General features: G+C 30.1%; 3 protein-coding genes across 3 annotated transcripts; 1 reads left to right on the plus strand and 2 right to left on the minus strand.

Annotated features, from left to right (window-relative positions):
- On the minus strand, window positions 694-1,749 carry LOC109363641 (transcriptional corepressor LEUNIG_HOMOLOG-like). Its single transcript, XM_019609895.1, has 4 exons — window positions 1,712-1,749; window positions 1,481-1,578; window positions 1,061-1,173; window positions 694-987 (listed from the first exon to the last, which is right to left on the minus strand). The coding sequence occupies exons 1-4, from the start codon at window positions 1,747-1,749 to the stop codon at window positions 694-696; spliced, it is 543 nt and encodes a 180-aa protein (XP_019465440.1).
- On the plus strand, window positions 10,561-13,043 carry LOC109325892 (desumoylating isopeptidase 1-like). The gene is made up of 5 exons (XM_019558493.1): window positions 10,561-10,579; window positions 11,492-11,561; window positions 11,681-11,778; window positions 12,034-12,350; window positions 12,500-13,043. Exons 2-5 carry the CDS (start codon window positions 11,553-11,555, stop codon window positions 12,862-12,864), a joined length of 789 nt encoding a protein of 262 aa, XP_019414038.1. The 5' UTR covers window positions 10,561-10,579; window positions 11,492-11,552; the 3' UTR covers window positions 12,865-13,043.
- Window positions 13,270-17,381, minus strand: LOC109325873 (thiamine-repressible mitochondrial transport protein THI74-like). The gene is made up of 3 exons (XM_019558470.1): window positions 16,435-17,381; window positions 15,585-16,005; window positions 13,270-13,951 (listed from the first exon to the last, which is right to left on the minus strand). Exons 1-3 carry the CDS (start codon window positions 17,017-17,019, stop codon window positions 13,629-13,631), a joined length of 1,329 nt encoding a protein of 442 aa, XP_019414015.1. The 5' UTR covers window positions 17,020-17,381; the 3' UTR covers window positions 13,270-13,628.

Raw genomic sequence — 18,506 nt, forward strand, 5'->3', positions numbered from 1 at the left:
TCCTTCGTAACTCGTGGAACTTCATCGCATTGGCTCCATTCTAAAAAATGTCATTCATAGGGAACCTCAAAGTGACTCTATTTCATTATATTCTACTCATGTACTAATTTCATTCATTTAATATCCTCTCTTTGGTGTCATTGAAATAAGATATGTCAAGTTCTAGTCTATCTCTTTATATATATATATATATGAAAAGTTTAATATATATATAGTCTTTAAAAGTAGTACACATAAATAATTTTTTAATTTAATGAACTTGTTGTCATAAATTAAACTCACACAAAAAAAGTTATATAAGTATAAATTAATTTTAAAAAGTAGAATATATAAAATCTATTAAAATTACTAATAATAGATTTATTTTTAGTGTAATAATGAGAATATGATGCAAGAGAAAAATATAAAATCACTCCCCATATTATTAACCCTCTTTAGAATTATAAGTATAGATAAATATATATTATAGACAGATTATAAATTTACATCTCAAATAATTTTTCATAGATTTGAATTAATTTTTAAGATTATAAAGAAAATCAAAATAATTTAGAGAAAAAAATGTATACACGAAAAATTTAAGAGTTTTTTATATTGTTACTATATTATCTATTATTTATTTTTAATTATTATTGTAAAGATGAAGTTCATAATAATACTTCTAACCCAAAGTCACTATAGAGCTAAGCAAATTTACCTGTAATGAGTTGTTGCTGATTTGGGAAAGGCCATTTTATAGGTATGCATAGGAGTTAAAGATGCCTCTGAACCCATTGAATTGAGTTGTTTCATTCGTTCTTCGAACATTTCCGTCGCTGACACACTTGCTTCGGGAGGCCCCATCACTACCTTAGAGTTCATGGCATTTAAGGAACCACCTAGTACAGAATGATCACTATCTCTTTGCTGTAACTGTGCACTGTCCTTCTGCATTACTAGCAATTGTTGCATTTGAAGTCGATGTTCTCTCGCCTTCGCTATCTGAGCCTACAAAAATGCAAATCACTAAGTACCAGTTTGCTATAAATATAAGACACAGCTATGGAATACGAAAAAAAACCTCGATGTAAGCTGAGGCAGACTCGGAGCATTGTTTTTGCATCTTTGTGAGGGATAAGTCCCAAAAGACAGACCACCACTCATAAAGAAATCCATCCGGCGCATCCTTCATTGCTGTGAAAGATCAAACAACACAACTCACATATTTAACGTAACTATTAGAAAAATCGGGCTTAACCGTATCACACAAGCTAGCCGATAGGGGGAGGATTATCGAAGTCATTATAAACGGCTTATTGGCTCGTATACAACACACATTTGAGGGCTTAACTGTAGGACTTTGACACTTAACAATAACCAAGTGTGGCCTTAAGCACATATACTATGTAAAGTTATAGATAATTCCTCTAGAATTTGAATTTTCGACTATAAATTTGTAAATAAAAGATGGATTCTTTTAAGAATAAGCAACAATCTATACCTGGTTTATGAACAGGAAGGTTTGCTTCAGTCATAAAAGATTGTGCTGAGGCATGTAAATTATTTTTCACAAGATAATCATGAATATAGAAGTCAAGCCTAAAACATAATAAAACCAAGAATGTGACATGTTTCTTACAATATAATAAATCAAGAGGAGATGCAAAATTAGATAAGAAATATAGAAACAGAAACTGAAAGAAAGAAGCTTAGGTTTTGCCATGTTACACACATTTTGTCAGCATCCCATTCACCAGAATCTTCAGCCATAGTAGAAAAACCCAGTTTCCAAAAGACTTATTGTCTTCTCTGCAAATAAGGAACACATGGTTTTAGAAGCTTTTACACATTACACATAAGAATCGCCCCGGAATTCAGATAAGGGTCTATTTCCGAGTTGGTTACTGGAGAGCAATGGAGGGAAAGGAAAGGCTTCAGAGCCATGAATTACACTTGCGAGATGACTCTCAAGTCTTCCGTTTCCCTTCTTTCGCCTCTAAAAACCAACTCGGAAACAAGGCCTTAAAGATTTGTCAATTGAACCTTCATAATCATTTTCAAAACAGAAAGAAATTTTCTTGAGTGAAACTTCTATAGGCACTGCCTTTATGGACCCAACCTGTGATCATACAAGTTTCACACATTTTGTAAAATCCAAAACAACTTTTTCTTTCTCAATCACACCTTTTAAAGGCCATGGCTAATTGAACATTCAAAATTCTTCTGTTTTTGGTGTGCACTTTCACAATAACATCATGTGATTAAAACTTTCACAACTAATTGAACTTTCACAATTCTTGGTATAATATCATGTGATTAGAACTTTCTCAACCACTAAAAAACAGCGACACAGTGTACGAGACTCTCAGCTGCTGACATCGTGGGAAAGTACATGTATCATCTTAACATGTACCAAAAGATTGGTGTGGTTTCATTTTATTTATTGGGTGTCTCCTCCATATGATTATATCAAAACTTAATATTTATGGATCAATTTTAGGGGTTGATGGATTTAGAAACTGCATGGTTATTTTTCACCATGCAGACAAGACTTGTATTAATTGCAACCTGGGTGTTTGACTAAGGTTGTTGTGGATATGGAATCCAAGGTGGCCATGGATCTTGTTCAAGGTTTATGTCACTCATTGTTCCATTACTATTCTTTGTTTAGGAGGATTTTCATCTTTTCAGAATGGCCTTAAAGGGTTGGGATCTTCTCTTCAGTACTGAATAGTTCAGTATGACCCTGATTCTAACATGTGACATACCAAAAAAATCTAAGAATGCATATTTTTTATTTTTTTTATGGCCTAGATAATGGAGAATCCAATACAGGAGAGGAGCCTATACAATTGTTGTTCTAAGGTTGGATCGCGATCAAAATCCAATCTAGTGTTACAAAACTCAGCTTGGAGCGGCGGATCCGACTGGTTCAACTGAGAATCGGACATCTGACCGGTTCGAACCTCTCATAGCCTAAAATTGGTGACTCGATGTCAAACCAGTTGAACCACCCGAGTCAATCAAAATATATATTTTCAAAAAACAATGACGTTTTGAGATGAAAAAAACTTTAAATTTATTTGTAATTATATTTTTCATTATTAACTTATATTATAGTAATATCTTTGTTGTTTAATTAAATTTTAATTTATGTACATTTCTTTTGCAAATAAAGTACAATACATATGTTATTTGATGATGTTTTCAATTTGTTTGTGTCATTTTATAAAAATAAAATATTATTTGTTGGTTATTTAATTAGGTAGGATAATATTTTTAAATTTGAAATATAGAGTTATTAAATAATGTTAACTAACACTATGAAATTTTTAGAATTTTTAATATAAACAAAGTTAACCGGTCCAACTATTAACTCATTAATCCAACCAATAACTCATTGATTCAGTACTCTAACCAACTCTAATCTGAATTTAATAACAATGATACAATCCAATTTATGAAAATTGGGTTGGGTCGGAATAGATCACATCAGTTTTAGATTTTCAATCAAATAAAGTAAAGAATAGGTTGGATTAGATGGAGTCTGCTTATTGGTTATTGATATTTTTTATCATAAATTTTTAGTCTATTTCATGTAAAAAGTTACCATTTTTCAATTCTAATTTAATACACGTGTAATATTAAAGAACGAAAAGTTTAATCACTTTTTTAAATAGGAGTAATTGAGTTGAAATGAAAAATAGAAATGTAATTAAATGCATACTCTAAAAGTTATTAAATTTTAATTTGATATGATCTGGTTTAACTTGATGACTAAAAAAATTCAATCCAATTAGCTTGGGTTGAATTTAATCATGAGGTTGTATTTGATCATTCAATATTTGTTTACCCTATTTGCGGAGTTAAATTACCTTTCTTTAACTTTCTTTAGTGTTAGCACCATTGAATAAAAAATAAAAAAAATTAAAGGTATAATGGAATCGGTTAGAATCATATTTATATAAATCATTGTTTCTGAACCAAAGAAATTCGAGTCGAACCTCAAATCAGAAGAAATTTTGTATTAGGTTTAAACGATTTAATCGTTCGATTAGGCTTGATGATTTCATATATAATTAATAATTTTTATCTATAAATATAAAATTTATATAATTAATAATTACATCTAATTATATTGAAGTAACATATTTCTATGTTTTTTTAGACTGGAGTAAAACAAAATATTTGAGTAATGTTCCATTTTTTTAAATTTTAAGTGAACCATCCGATTTACTTCCTAGGATAATCCGGTTTAACCAAATTTAACACGGCTAGACTGGAATTTCTCTGATTCAAAGTGGTTCAACCTTCATTCGATTAAGACTACAAACTAGAGTCATTTTCAAGTCTAGTCAGCAGTCGAACAACTCAATCCAGACTGATTATCACAACACTAGTTTGAACCAATCGATGATAATTTGATTTGATCGGTTTAGTTTTTATGAATTTTGGGTGGATAACTTGAACCAAACCAAATTATTAATATAAAGTAATCAAGGAAATTCACAGAAAAATATGGAATGTGAAATCCACGTTTCATTCCATTAAAACATATTCCAAATAAACAAAATAAACAATTTTACAACTCAAGTATCACATATTGATAATAAAAATAGAGTATAAAATTTATACACATACATATTATCATCCATCATTCATTTGGATTACTTTTTTTTGAAAAGTCAATAATAATTAAACATCAACGATGCATACATCTTTTTCCCATAAAAATATTTTATCGATCATATACGAATAACATTCTTTCACCCCATTATTGTATTATGCAATGATGCAGAAATGATTATGATTTGTATAATAAAAGGAAGAAGGAGAAAGAGATAAATACCTAAAGATTTGAGAATCTAGCTGAGAAGGTGAGAGGAATTGGATGAAGAAAACAGAACTTGTTGTGTTGAGTGATGGTTGCTGATGAGAGTGAGTGAGAAGAACTTATAAGGAATGGAAAATAACATGCAATTCACTCTTACTTGATGAGTGGGTTATAAAATATTATAAGTACTTTAGTTTGGTTCAAATTGTTTCAATCCAAATTAATTTAACCCAAATCAATGATTAATGAATTCTAATAGTTTGATCCAATTCACTACCATCGGTCTAAATTTTCTTAATTAATTTATATTTAATCGATCAGGTTCATGAATTAGATCAAATGAATTTATTGTCGTTCAATAAAATCGATCTAAATTGTCTTAATCAATTTGATTATGTTTAGATTTAATCGACGAGATTCATGAATTAGATAAATTGAATTTATTGTCGAGATTAAAGATTAAGATTATTTAATTAATAATTTATCTTAGATGCACACAATAATTTCTTGGTCATAAATAATACATGAATGTATTATCATAAAACTTGAGTCGAATATCAAATTGGAAGAGATATCATATTAGTTTTAACTAGTTATACTGTCTAGTCATATTGAACGAAGTCATATATAATTAATAAACATATAAATATATAATTAATAAACATATAAATATATAATTAATATTTATGTATAATTATATTGGAGTTACATTTCTCTATTTTTTGAGTGAAATAAAGCAAACCATTAGAGTTGTATTAAAAAAAATTAAAAATCTAAGTAAACCTTCTTATTTGTTCCCGAGTTATTCAAGTTTAGGTGAGTTTAACATGAATGAATCAAAATTTTCACGATTCAAAACAATCTGACCCTAGTTCAATTAAGATTGTGAACCAAAATTGTTTACAACTTCATTCAACAATCATACTAATTGGATCATCCAATGCAGTATGATCTTCATAACATTGCATGAAAACATGTTCTAAAAGGAGAAGAGGGAAATGAGAGAAACAAATTTGGCAAAACAAATAATGACTCATTAAATGTTTTTAAAATTATAGCTTTTTTGTCTTATCCAATTGTATGATAAAATTGGAAAATTTAATATTTGAATACAAAGTATTCCATATATTTCATATCAGTCTATTTTCTCAATCAGTGTTAAACAAACATCCTCAATAAAAAATTTATTTTTGATATAACTAATGGTATCTTCTCTATGGGTAAAGAACTAATCATTTCGATGTGTATTGTTGCTTATCCTAACAAGTGCCGCTCACAGGAATCAAAGCTTTGAACTCTTAGCCTATCTGAGTATCTAGTGAAGCCTTCCACTACTATATTAACTTTACATGTATAAAACTTCACACATTATTAAAAGGATACACATGCATTTGTGCATATGTATTACATATGAGAATAAAGTATCACCTCATACCAAGAGATAATTTATCTTCTTAAATTCATCCAGTGTTTTGACGTATGTCTTATTTCTCTTCCTTCAAGAAGTTTTTATTTTAAAATATATTATAAAAAGAAAAAATAAGACACATGTCAAACAATTAGTAAATTTAAGGAGATAAGTTATCTCTTGTTATAAGAAAATATTTTATTCTCATTATATATTAAAATGATTAACCACACTCATAGCATAAAACAATGACAAAAATAATGAAGATATAATGACTCTTATACTATTTGGATCACACTTATTTCTCGTGTAATAGTAGTTAGTGTATTGTGTGTATATATATTAAAACAAAATGACTGAAGTGAAAATAATTTTCATATAAAAACTATGAGAACAATAGATCTAGGACTTATAACCATTCAGATAAGATCCAATAGTCTATATTAATTGTTCTTATTTCTCACAATGATTCATTCTTCTCACGTGAGTAACTCCATATATACATAAATAAGAGTGATTTTTGTAGGTACAAAAAAGATATAAATGATTTGTATAACTTTATTAAATCTCAGAGTTGTGAGTGTAATTAACTCATAAATAAATAAATAAACACCATATAATGAGGGCCTTTTTAAAACATCTATGGAAATTTTTGCCACTAAAATGCAAACTTTATATGTTTTTTCTTCACAAATTCCTTTTCTTTTTTGTTTTTTTGTCTTGGATATGGTATTAAAGTTTAACATAACATCTATTAATTATGTAAATATATAATAAAATAAACTCTTTCCACATCATTATTACTTGTTACATGTCACTTTTTCCTTATTTTTTCTATCCTAAAATATTTCATAGTAGTATTATATATCTACCCATTCTACATAATCACATTTTTACAATGTACATTTTAATATCTACCTACACTATATAATAACATTTTTATAATGTATATTTTACTATATTTTAATAATCTACCTATTAACTATTAATAAAATAAACTCTTTCCACATTATCATTTGTCACATGTCACTTACTCTTTAATTTCCCCCCTCCTAAAAGGTTCACTAATACTACTATATACCTACACATACTACATAATCATATTTTACAATGCATATTTTAATAATCTATTAATTAAATATATAATAAAATAAACTTATTTCATATCATCACTTGTCACATGTCATTTTCTCCTTAATTTTTTCATTCCTAAAAGGTTTCATGGTAATACAATGTACATACTCACTCTACATAATCATATTTTTATAATGTATGTTTTAATATATTTTAATATATACTCAGACTACATAATCACATTTGTACAATATATATTTTAATATATTTTAATAATCTATCTATTAAATATATAATAAAATAAGCTCCTTCCACATTATCACTTGTCATATTTCACTTACTTTTTTCTCCTAAAATATTCTATGATACTACTATACACCTAATCAATATGGGTTGAGATTTATGTAAAATCATACCTCATATAAAACAAGTTTTAAAGAATAAGTATAATTTTGGTATACATATATAACTAAAATCACTAATTTACATCATAATCTATCAAAAAAAATCACTTATTGAGTTATTTGACACATTCAAAAATCACTTATTCAACTATCATGGAAGTTGTTTGAGTTTTCATATATTTTAGTATCACATTTTGCCTATCTTACTGAATGTCATGTTGAATTTTTAATAAAGTTATTAGGTTTCATAATATTCCTATAAATTATATGAAATTTGGCCTAGAAAGAGTGGAGATGTAGGTCATTGTTTTATTATACGGTTCTTAATGGTGTTGATATTGCAAGTATATGACTTTTGGAATATATCTTAGACAATTTTGTTTCGTTGGTGTTTTCTTTTCTTTATAACATTTTTAATAGGAAGTTTCACAACATCATTGTCATTTATTTTCATTATGTATTTGAACATGTTTGATCATACGAATGCACAGTAACATATATGTTAATAATGATATGAATACAATGGTAATATGTATGTTATTAAATATTTTATTAAAAAATAAATACAAAATTCAATAATATTTAAATATTTCTAAAAATATTTAATCTAAATGAACAATGATATTTTCCAAAAATACTTAAAAATATTAAATCTACCGCTAGTTCATCAGTATGACCAAAAATCAAGAGTTTGATTATTGAAAGCGACAATTGTTAGAAGAGACTAGAGGTGTCAAAACGGGCTACCCAGACGGGTTCGGGCCAGCCCACATCGGGTTTGGGCTAAACCAAATTGGGCTAAAAAGTCTGGATATATTTTATGCATATCAAATTGTAGCTGAAACCCACCTTAAACGGGTTGCGGGTTGTGGTGGCCCAGCCCGCGTAATAGTAGAAAAATATTTATTTAAATTTTAACAAATTTACTCTATTTAATATATATATATATATAAATATATCATTTGATATTAATGTATAACGTTTTTAACATACTTGTTACACTCAACGCAATCAAACTTAAAGATCTAATGCATTGTGTTTTGAGTTAAGACATGATGTCAAGTCCTTGTATATGATTTTTAACATAACTCATACTAAATCTCTCGTTTCTATTAAACCATATCTCCCTAACACAATATAATTTATGACTTCACTTTAATATATAAACATTTGGATAATATCAAAATATTATCACTTTGGTTTATAGTAATGATAATATAGGCTCAAGTTTAGAATGAATTCTACATGTCAAAGTATAATAACCATCGTAATAGAATATTGTTATTTTTTACTTTCAGTATGAAGATCCTTTGTATGCTATTTATCAATATTTTTAGTGTGAACTATTGTGTTAGATTTGATTGTGTGGATTTCTCTATGGTAAACAATTATGTTGTCTTTTAGTTTTGTTGTAAAAGTTATATTATTTATTATGTCTTTTTGGTAGATGTTAAATCCAATTAAATACACAATTAAGAAATGAAAAGTGAAATCTATATAGTTTAATGTCTTCTTATTTGATTTTAGTGGCTCGAGTAAGCCCAATCCGAACCCGGTTTTAATATAGTCCGATCGGGCCGGACTAAAAGCTTAGATTCAATAAAAAGTACCTAAAATGATACACAAATCCTATAAATTTTCGAGCTTTTGGCGAGCTAGTCTGCATGGGCCCGCCCATTTTGACACCTCTAAGAGAGACAATCACACACCCAAAATGGATTGACTTCTTACTCATATTATGATGAGATACCCTTGATAATATCAAAAAATCTACTAGAATAGAACATAAAACTTTCCATAAAACTACATTTCAATTATAATATATATATTCGAACTTACGACCAATTAGATAACAGTCGATCACTCTACTACTAAGCTAGTGAGGAACAACGGAAAATTCAAGCTCATAGAGTTCAAGTCCCGTTCTCAACCCATGACCAATATGAGCTCGAAGTTTCCTTCGTAACTCGTGGAACTTCATCGCATTGGCTCCATTCTAAAAAATGTCATTCATAGGGAACCTCAAAGTGACTCTATTTCATTATATTCTACTCATGTACTAATTTCATTCATTTAATATCCTCTCTTTGGTGTCATTGAAATAAGATATGTCAAGTTCTAGTCTATCTCTTTATATATATATATATATGAAAAGTTTAATATATATATAGTCTTTAAAAGTAGTACACATAAATAATTTTTTAATTTAATGAACTTGTTGTCATAAATTAAACTCACACAAAAAAAGTTATATAAGTATAAATTAATTTTAAAAAGTAGAATATATAAAATCTATTAAAATTACTAATAATAGATTTATTTTTAGTGTAATAATGAGAATATGATGCAAGAGAAAAATATAAAATCACTCCCCATATTATTAACCCTCTTTAGAATTATAAGTATAGATAAATATATATTATAGACAGATTATAAATTTACATCTCAAATAATTTTTCATAGATTTGAATTAATTTTTAAGATTATAAAGAAAATCAAAATAATTTAGAGAAAAAAATGTATACACGAAAAATTTAAGAGTTTTTTATATTGTTACTATATTATCTATTATTTATTTTTAATTATTATTGAACTTCCAAAAAATAATTAATATAAAAGATAAATAATATATTGATTATGTATAAATCTTTTACGATGTGAACACATATAATAGTCGTTAGTAGGTTCTAGAAGGGAGGAAATAACTTGAGTATAAAAAAAATAAAGGAAATATATTTTTAATATCTTATTTGTTCAATGAGTGAATAGTAGGTTCTAGAAGGTGAAATTGAAAAGCACACACTAACAATAGTCCCCAATCTATTTAACCACGCCTTTACCTTCAACGTTGTTTCTGTTCCTTCTCTTCATCTCTTTTAGGTAAATCTCTCTCTCTCTCTCTCTATATATATATGTGTGTGTGTAAATTTTCTGTGAGTATGTGTTTATTTTTTGATTGGGTCATGGATGTGTTTGAATTGATTGTGATATTTGAAGTTTTCTTTCTCAAGGTAGCTCTTGAATTTTGGGTGCCCATTATTGTTTGCATCTGTAAATGCTTGAAAGTTTGAATCTTTGACTTTGGTTCTCAACTGGGTCGTGTTTCATTTAGGGAAAAACATTGTATTTTGGGTTCAAAATTTGAGATTTTCTTCTTCTGGGGTCTTAGGTTTCTTTGGTAATTGCCATTGTATTTTGGGGTTGTTATCGAATTTACCGGAGCACATCTGTTGTCCTACAAATTGTGCCTCTGCGTGTACCATTAATCACTTAAAAATTTAATAATTAACTATTTTCTAACCAATCACAAATGACACATGCAGTGGCACAAACTGTGGTACAACTGATGTCTATCCCGAATTTACCATTCATTGTTTTTTGTGTAGAAATATGTTTTCTCAAGGTGTTTCCGTGGTTGATCCCTATGCTTGAAATTTATAATTTTACTCTTTAATTTATATTTAAATTGTATGATAAATTAGTTCCTAAATTGTATAAGTTGTGTTTTTTTTTTGTCACTGGATCATAGTACAATGTAAGCACATAATAGTTTTAAACATGGACTAAATTCTGAATAGATATGTGCTGGTTTCTATGTAAATATATGATTCTGAAAAAAAGGCGAGGATTGGAAAAATGCAATGAATTGATGTGCTTAATACCCTTGTTTCTCATTTGAAGACAAAGTTCTCATATTTTCTTTGGCTTTTACATGCTTAGTCCACCTAGGTATTTCATTTCCATGGTTGTTTCCGTCAGCTTCTTATCGAAATCCATTTTTCGATTCTGTAGGTTCCATCTGATAAGTTCTTGTAAGTATACTCGAGTGGCCGAGTAATTGTATATTGACTTGATGGCAGAGGTACGTGGAACTAAATTTTATTTTATAAATGTTGTTTTGGTTCATTCTTTACAACAATTTGATATTATCTGTAGTTTCTTTGCAATTGTTAGTTCATTTATCATTGTACTTGATTGCAGGAAGGTCACCGGGTAACTGTAAATGTTTATGACTTAAGCCAAGGACTTGCTCGACAGCTTTCAACTTCTTTTCTGGGTAAAGCTATTGAGGGTATATGGTGAGTGCTTACATTTGTTGTTGGTCAGAGTATTGTGTTCTCGGTCCGATGTCGTAATAGTTTATTCTAAAAAACTAGTTTTACATGATGTGTTGTGATGTTGGATTTGTAATGTTACCTGAAAATTGAAATGTATACTTGGTGTAGAAATAGAGATTGTGATAGGTACTACTTTTGTTGGCTTATCATTATTTTATCGTTCTTTTATTGGCATGTCGAAAGGTTATAATTTGGGATACTTTGTTTGCACCTCAGGCACACTGGAATAGTGGTTTATGGTAACGAGTATTACTTCGGAGGGGGCATACAGCATTCTCCTGCAGGATCAACACCATACGGAGTTCCACTTAGAGTGGTAGAATTAGGTGTCACACATGTGCCGAAAGATGTTTTTGAAATGTATTTGCAGGAAATCAGTCCACGGTACACAGCCGAAGCTTATAGTTTGCTCACCCACAATTGCAACAACTTCAGCAATGAAGTTGCTCAATTTTTGGTTGGAGCAACCATTCCTGAATATATTCTAAGTCTCCCTAATGAAGTTATGAGCAGCCCCATGGGGGCTCTTATATGTAAGTTATCACCGACAACACTTTACTCGAAAAGTTCAGACATAAAATTGACGGGTTCCCGCTTCCAGAAGCCACAATGTTTAACGATGTTATATGCTCTTGGTTTGTCATCATCTGACATCTTGTATTTGTAACTTCCATTTTTGCAGTGCCGATGATACAGAATTTAGAGACAACAATGAGATCCGGTGGAGTTCCACAAGTACCACAGTTCAGGCCTTCAACAGCCGCTCCTTCGGGTACTGCTTCAGCTGCAACCGCAAAGACTTCAAGCAGTACTAACTCATCCACAAACCCTGACAACTCTAAGACAGAAGGGGAACAACAGAAGTCTTCACCTAACGTAGTGGCCGGAGATCCACTCGGCAATGCTCGTGGCAAAGTTCAAGACGAGATCAGCAAAGAGTTTGCTGCAATTATGGCTACCGGGACAATGCGTGCTAGTGAGGCGGCAGCCCTTGCTACTAGAAGAGTGATGCAAAGATATGGGCATACTGCAGTGTCACAGAGTTAACAATGCTTGTGTCATTGTGCTTTTAACATATTTCTTTCACTGGAAATGTTCAAGTGTTGGTGTTGTCATTCACAATTCAGTCTAAAACGTTTATGCAAATATCACTGCAACATTTTGTGGTGGACTCATCTCATTGAATTATTGCTGTTTTTTATTGGAATTATTACTCGTTTTACTTCCTACTTCATTCATTCTATATCTTTTATTATTTTGATTTTTCAAGAGTCAGTGATGATTAAATATGGATGAATAATGTAATAACAATGTATAAAACTTATACACGTATAAATCATGCTAATCTGTTAATCAACATCAATTTTCCTACACTCATACATTGTGCTTTGGACTCAAATTTGTTGCACAATGACTTGTCATAAAAAAAGTAAAGGCTAAACACTATATGTATAAAATAAATCCATGGACATTTGAACTAAATATTTATTTGTTTGCTTTGAATGATGAATTGATATTTTCATCCAAGGAGCAATTTACAGAACCACACAGCAATTTAGTTCTGCTTTTTCTTGTTCCTTTAATATGTGTCTGGTATAGTACTATAGCATGTTTCAGCTTTTGCAACTAATTTGGCAACGTTACCCTTCGACTAAAACGTGTAATGAGTGCAACTCATAGTTACCTGGTACGTGATACGGGTACATAGTTCACTTGGATACATGTTTCGTTACATTACGAGACCTTCTTTGTGACAAACCCAATATAGAGTATGTTGAATTACGTAACTACGATGCAACTTACATTCTATGTTAAGCAGCAGAATCTTGTGTTCTTGGTGAAGTAAGCTCTTCATTTCTTATACTCAACTTCTCATTTTCCATTTCCAATTCCAATTCCACTTCAGCTTCTGTTGATTTGCTAAAAATATCCGAAGGAATGTTGATTCCAGCGAAACCAATCATGACAGCCACCGCTCCAAGGTAATCCATCAGGCGAGGAGCATTGCCAATCACGGTATCGACAATGGCAGCCAATGGGACCTGAATTGTAAGTCCAGCTGTAGCCACTGTGGTCGATGTAAGAATAACAGCCTTGGCCCACAAGTAATCACTCAGCACATTATCAAGCAATCCTACATTTCACACAAAACAATAACAATCCATACATTATGAAATGTATTAGTCAAAAAGAGTGAGGAGAATAATCCATCATGATACCAAGAGAAGCGTAGGGAATTTTCGAGCACAAGAAAACATTTGCATTTAAGGAAGAAAACTGTTGGATCAGTGTTAGTTACTACAAATCCTTTTCAAGTTTGAGGTGCAAATGCAGATTTATTTTCGACAATATATGAAAAGACCGCCGATTTCACCTACAGAGATTAAGGTTTGATTGCTGTTATTGAACATATGAAAAGACTCCGGAATATGGATTTGGAAGTAGCAATAAATAGCTAGCTTCATAGATTTAGACCCTTTATGACTATATGATAAAGTGATTGCAGTTACACTAATATAATAAAGAACACCAATAATCCAGAAATCTATTATCAATAACAAAGATCAATACAACTTGATACCATGAATATGAAACTCAATAGGCAAAGTATAATGACAAAAAATGTCGAAAGTAAAGTAATGCTTAGTTTTTCAATTTTAAGTTCAACAATTACGATATCAGGTATGTTTAAGGGAAATTTCACTCGGTCTCTGGGTCAAAGTTCTGTAAGATATGTATTCTGATAATTTTGTTGCTAGTGTCTTGAACAATACTTGAGATCATACAACAAAAGTGAAAAGCATTTTTGAGAAAATCTAATTAGGACTTGAAACAAAATCATGCACAATGAAAAGAAGTTGTCGGCTTCGTTTTTCCTTCCTACCGATTCCTATCTCCATTAACCATGGTTATGTACATTACATATTGACCCTCCCTCGATCTCGAGATGGTAGGAACCTTGTGGACTTAGGAGGCCACACTTTACTGGTATTCTAAATTCTAGCATTAAGAGATTTTATAACTAGTAGAAACTTGTTCTCAGTTTTTCGACCCGAACTATTTAACAAGAAGCAATTACTCATGCTTGCATTAACTTTCCAGCTTTGGTAGCATGATAAATCAATATGTAACCATTCATCCAATGGCAGCCAAAATGAGTTTACTCCAAGTTTAGTGTAGTTTATTTCCAACTCACAAAAAACACTGAAAACTAATCTGGTTTCTCACCGGAATTTTTTATTTACACTTCAGTAGATTGAAACACAAAGGAAAGATATTAGGAGAATCTTTTTTTCCGAAAAAGGAAAGAAAAAGATAGTAGGACAAATACTAATATCACTTTCTACAATTGCCTACCTATAAAAGTATACAAATTTGCAACATTAAACAATTTGGATTTTGAAAATCTAGTTTCTATACTAGATTTATTGCAATATCTAAAACTACACTTTTCTACTGATAATATAAGTGATTGTAATTGTAGAGACAAATAGAGCTTCCCAACATCACATGGAGTTAAATTGGATAGCACATGCAATTATGCAATATATATATAACAAACAGTTCCTGAAAGAATGTGCCTAGGTGTATGTCTGCAATGCTATTAGTAGATTACAAAATGAAAAGGGTATGCACCGAAAGAGAAAAAGATAAAATAAGCATGTCCTTGAATAGCAAACAAAATTAGCACTTTGCAGCATATCATGTATAGAACTTAACCATATCTTCAAATTCAAAAGAAAAAGTTAAAAATAATGAATACTGACCTTTACCGATAATCAGAGAAAATTGCTTCAAGGTAAGTGTATGAAAAGGTTCCACCATGGTGAAATTAAGTATGAGGGCAACTGGAAGAAAAATCAAAATATTGAAAAGCCCAAGATATCCTAGAAACTGAGCCATACTGGCTTCACCACTCTTTCCATCATCCTCGGGTAATTTCTTGCGAATAAGGGTTATATAGGCCGCATATAACCCTGCTGAAACAAGTGAGAATATGTCTCCGAGAAGAGGATTTGATGCAGCTGTACTTGAACCATTTTTTGAATCACCAAGACTTACAATTATTGTTCCTCCCATGCAGAGAAGAACACTGAAGAACTTCAACCAAGTAAACCTCTCACCCAAGAATGCTAGGGAGACCAAGAAAGTAAAAAGGCTTGATGCACTGCTTAAGATTGTATTCGACTGCATACGACATTAAAAGTAAATACTTTAAGCCAAGTAACAAGGGAAACAGAACACAAAATCCGAAAGATAAAATCCAAATTCTGAATATGACATTAAAAAGTATCCACTTTGAGCTATGTAACAAGGGAAACAGAACATAAAATCCGAAAGATAAAATCCAAATTCTGCATATGACATAAAAAAGTATCTACTTTAAGCCAAGTAACAAGGGGAACAGAACATAAAATCTGAAAGATAAAATCCAAATTCTGCATGACATAAAAAGTACTACTTTAAGCCAAGCAACAAGGGGAACAGAACATAAAATCTGAAAGATAAAATCAAAATTCTGCATATGGCATAAAAAAGTATCTACTTTAAGCCAAGTAACAAGGGAAACAGAACATAAAATCTGAAAGATAAAATCCCAATTCTACATATACTTACTGTAACTGTAGTATACTTCAGTGATAGATTAAAAGTGAGTTGAGCGAAAAACCAAAACGGGCATATCAACAGACTAACTTTGGCCACTCTAGACCGAGTCCAACGCCCTTTCTCATCGAGCTGATCACCAACATTTCCAATCAATTTAACCTCATCAGACAACCCCTCTACCACCTTTTCCCATGGCAACAATTCAGAACCGTCCCTCTTTCGATCACTAACATCAACATTATCATCGATCTCTTCCATAATAACCGAAGATGATTCAACAACAACTTTGTTGCCTGCATCAAGAAGTATAGCTTGCTCTGACTCCCTTAAATGATGATCACTTTTCTTCTCATTCTTCCAAAACCATAAACCCCTATGAGAATCCTCAAAATACCTCCCAATCTCAACAATTGGAATCAACACCACAAACAATGAATTGCATATGTAAGTAACAAGGAATGGTGAAACACCAGCATCCACAACAGATTGCACTACATAGCTAGCAGCTATCCATATTGTAGCTACAAGAAATATGTAAAACAATCCCACACCCCATTTCCATGCTTTACTACTAACATCTTTTGAAGAACCCATATCAATATATATATGAATGTATAAGCCAAATTGTCTTAAAATTCCAGAGAGTAATAGTGTAACTCAAAATCTAGAATACCCAAAAATCAAAACTTTTTAGAATGGAAAAACTATGAATACCCATTTGGCAATTCAACCAAAACATCACCTAAAAGTAATAAAAATCAAATTTTTTTGATCAAAAACTCAGATTTAAAAATAGAAGAATTGAAGGGTAATTTGTAAGGAGAAGAATCAGAATTTGAGAGAAATGGTTAAGGAATTATGATGAACCTGGAAGAGAATCAATGATGGTTAATGGGTTGAAGAAAGAAATGAGATTGGATTCGTGGAGAGATTTTTCTATTTTCTATTCTATTTTATTTTTTATTGTGAATCATAACACGTGTTATATGATTCATCATGAATACGAATGTGGACACAAAATATTTAATTATCATTTTGACTTCAATTTAGTGAGGAGAAATTTATTACATTGTTAATCATATAGAAATGCTTTTTTTCTTTACATGTGGTAAGTTAAAATTTGGAGGGTAACAATAAAGTGAAAGTAAATGTTTAAGAGTCATGAAATATAGTCGTAAGATGATTTTAAAATCTTTCCTTTATTTTTATTATTCTTCAAAACTTAACTAAGATAATATGATTCTTTGTCCGTGTTTCTTTACTATTGTGGTTGATGTTCTTAGTTGATTAGTGTCTAGATCTGATTAAAATGATCACAAGTTACCGTGCTATTGGTACCAGTTTTGTTATTATTATTATTAGTATGTCGATCGTTATTTTGTGCATATCTACCCATATTCTTATTTTTTTTGATATGTGTTATTTTTGTGTTACTTTCTTTAAAGAAAAATAATTTAATATAAGAAATGTTACATAGAAACTCAATAGAGACCAAAGATGTAAGAAAATTATTCAAATATAAATTGAAGAAGAAAATATAAAAAATAAGCAAATGTGTAAAATATGTATAGTGAAAAAGAATAAAAATAATATTTCGAAGTTTATGATGCTTATTAATGGAGAAGTTACAAAAGGTAATTTTAGAATGTGAAAAATTATGCCATAATATTTATTTGTAGTTTTGACTTTATGCATAGTATAGATAAATTATTACTAGAAAGATTTCTTTAATATGAAATCCAATTTTTGTTATTATTATTACAAAGATTTCTTTAATATGAAATTCAAGTTATTATTATTACAAAGATTTCTTCAATATGAAATCCAATTTTTGTTACTAGATATATGGACCCAATATGCAGTTATTTCTGAAGAAGTCATTGAAATTGTAATGGAGTCATTATTTCTAAAAAACTGAGTTAGGAGGAATCTCCATCAAAGAGTTAATATCATAAAAAGCTTAAAGAGTTAAAGTTATATGCATGCTTTACTCTTAAGTGAGAGAATACTTTAACTTCAATTTCTGTATCACATTATGATGCTCCACTTATATTATAGAAATTTAATAATTTATAGGTTGC

The sequence above is a fragment of the Lupinus angustifolius genome, chromosome LG13 (genome assembly GCF_001865875.1).
Source record: "Lupinus angustifolius cultivar Tanjil chromosome LG13, LupAngTanjil_v1.0, whole genome shotgun sequence".
Taxonomy (NCBI): domain Eukaryota; kingdom Viridiplantae; phylum Streptophyta; class Magnoliopsida; order Fabales; family Fabaceae; genus Lupinus; species Lupinus angustifolius.